At 39.5% G+C, this 1,961-nt stretch overlaps 1 protein-coding gene across 1 annotated transcript in view; it reads left to right on the forward strand.

The window, feature by feature from the left end:
• Positions 1–1,961, forward strand: part of LOC107092892 (probable cation-transporting ATPase 13A2) — a 27,734-nt gene that overhangs the window by 21,193 nt on the left and 4,580 nt on the right. The window contains exon 23 of the mRNA XM_015387591.1: positions 1,567–1,663. Coding sequence (XP_015243077.1) covers positions 1,567–1,663 — 97 coding nt within the window. The remainder of the gene's footprint in view (positions 1–1,566; positions 1,664–1,961) is intronic.

The following is a 1,961-nucleotide window of genomic DNA, read 5'->3' on the forward strand; positions in this document are numbered from 1 at the left end:
TGATAGTAACATACAAGTACTACAGGGGGGCAATGTTTGCGGACGAATCCAAGCCGTTAGCATGGGAAGTCCTATGCTTAAACAGAGATCGTAGTGGCCTTACGCAATCGTTCTGATCTGAAAGACCCATGTGATTACCGGTAGGTCTGGTGGTAACCACGCAGTGTTAAAATGAAAGAATTTTGTTGGCCTTCGTTGTTCTGAATTTCCTTGAAATATATGATACTGGTAGCCTACTTCCACTTAGCCTGCCCTTAAATAAAATTTCGCTGTGATGGCAAAACAGTTTCCAATATTTTAAATTTTATTTAACTTTGATTCGCAAGTCAGTTTGGCCAAGATTTAATTCTGTGTCTTTTTTTATTTTATTTCATACTGTCGTGCAGAAAAATTGCAGCTGCTGGAAGATATCTGAATAATGTTCTGTATACCGTTATGGTAACTGTACTTTTTCAGTACATGAACCTAGTATTTTATAGGTTCAAAGAAAAACAAAATCTCGTTTTTATTCATTCCACTGGTAGTCTGTTTTGCTCAAATAGCAATAGAGGCCTGTCTCTAATTCCTTCCAATAATGGCCTGGACTAAGATGTACCTGAGTGAAATAAAGGCCCCATCCTATATTAGAGGATTTACGGTATTCTTGTAGCCACTCCAGCAGCGAACTGTTCCAGTACATACTTGGAGTCATGGCCTGAAAAAGCCAACAGAGCCACATAATTCTAAAAAAGGATCCTGAGATTCCTAAACCAGACATTCTCACATTATCACATTGTGTTGTCCTAAATAAAGCAGAAGTGTTTTTCCATGGATGTTAGACAGGACAGTGACAAAACATGTGGGACCGGTCAAACGAGTCAATGCTATAAGCGGTGACTATATATTACCTAGTGAGGCGTTTGGGGAAATAGGACAACTGAACTGTGAGCCTGTTACAATTGGGTGGATGGAATAGGTGATTCCATAAAGCATCAATACACCATGACGAGTCCCTTTTCCCCTCTTTCCAAAAGTGGAGAAAGAATTATACATATACAAATAATTGAGAAAGTTACCGAACTGACAGACTAGTGTGCCCCAATGGTGCCAACTCCAAAAAGCAACAAGGATAATGTCAGGATCTGTGTAGATTTAAGACAAGTGAACAAGGGTGTTAAGCTTGAATGTCAGAGTTTACCCACCTTAGATGATATAACACCCAAGTTGGTTGGAGCCAAGATTTTTTCCACTCTGGATGCCTCTAGTGGGTTTTGGGAAATTCCGTTGCACCCCAGTTGACAAAGACTGACCACAGTCATTACCCCAATGAGCCAGATGAGTAATCTGCTCGAGGACCTGGAAGAAATTTCAAAGATGCCCTGTGCCTCCAACATGGAACAGCTGCGACAGGTGCTTGGACTATTAAACGACTCAGGGACATTTCATCCAGGCCCGTCCACATTATTGTATCCACTGACTAATCTGACAATAGTTTTTAAAGCGTGGCAACCCCAGAAATGTAAAACTGGTTTATTTCTGACTGAGGTCTAGAGGAAGCTTCTAATGTTTTGTACTGTATTCTTTCAGAGAGGGGAGATGTTCTTTGGTCACATCCTTTAGCCTGTTCAGGTACATGGCGCTGTACAGTCTAATTCAGTTCTGCTCGGTCCTCATCCTCAACACAGTGAGTAGAAACTATTCCTTACTCCATAAAATTATTTTTTGTATGAGATGTTTAGGCTCTGGCATATTGTTTTCTTGTCCATTGTAAACATCTTATGTATGTTTCTTTCTCTACTTTTAGTGCATGTTTTTAATTATTTTTTTTATTATACTGCGTTACATCACTTTTGTAAACCAAGGCATGATCCATATAGAATTAGTTATTTAATGCAATAAATGATAAAGTCCTCGCACTTACAGTGGGGCAAAAAAGTATTTAGTCAGCCACCAATAGTGCAAGTTCTCCCACTTAAAAAGAT

Source organism: Cyprinodon variegatus, unplaced genomic scaffold (assembly GCF_000732505.1).
Source record: "Cyprinodon variegatus isolate N-32 unplaced genomic scaffold, C_variegatus-1.0 Scaffold399, whole genome shotgun sequence".
Classification (NCBI taxonomy): Eukaryota; Metazoa; Chordata; class Actinopteri; order Cyprinodontiformes; family Cyprinodontidae; genus Cyprinodon; species Cyprinodon variegatus.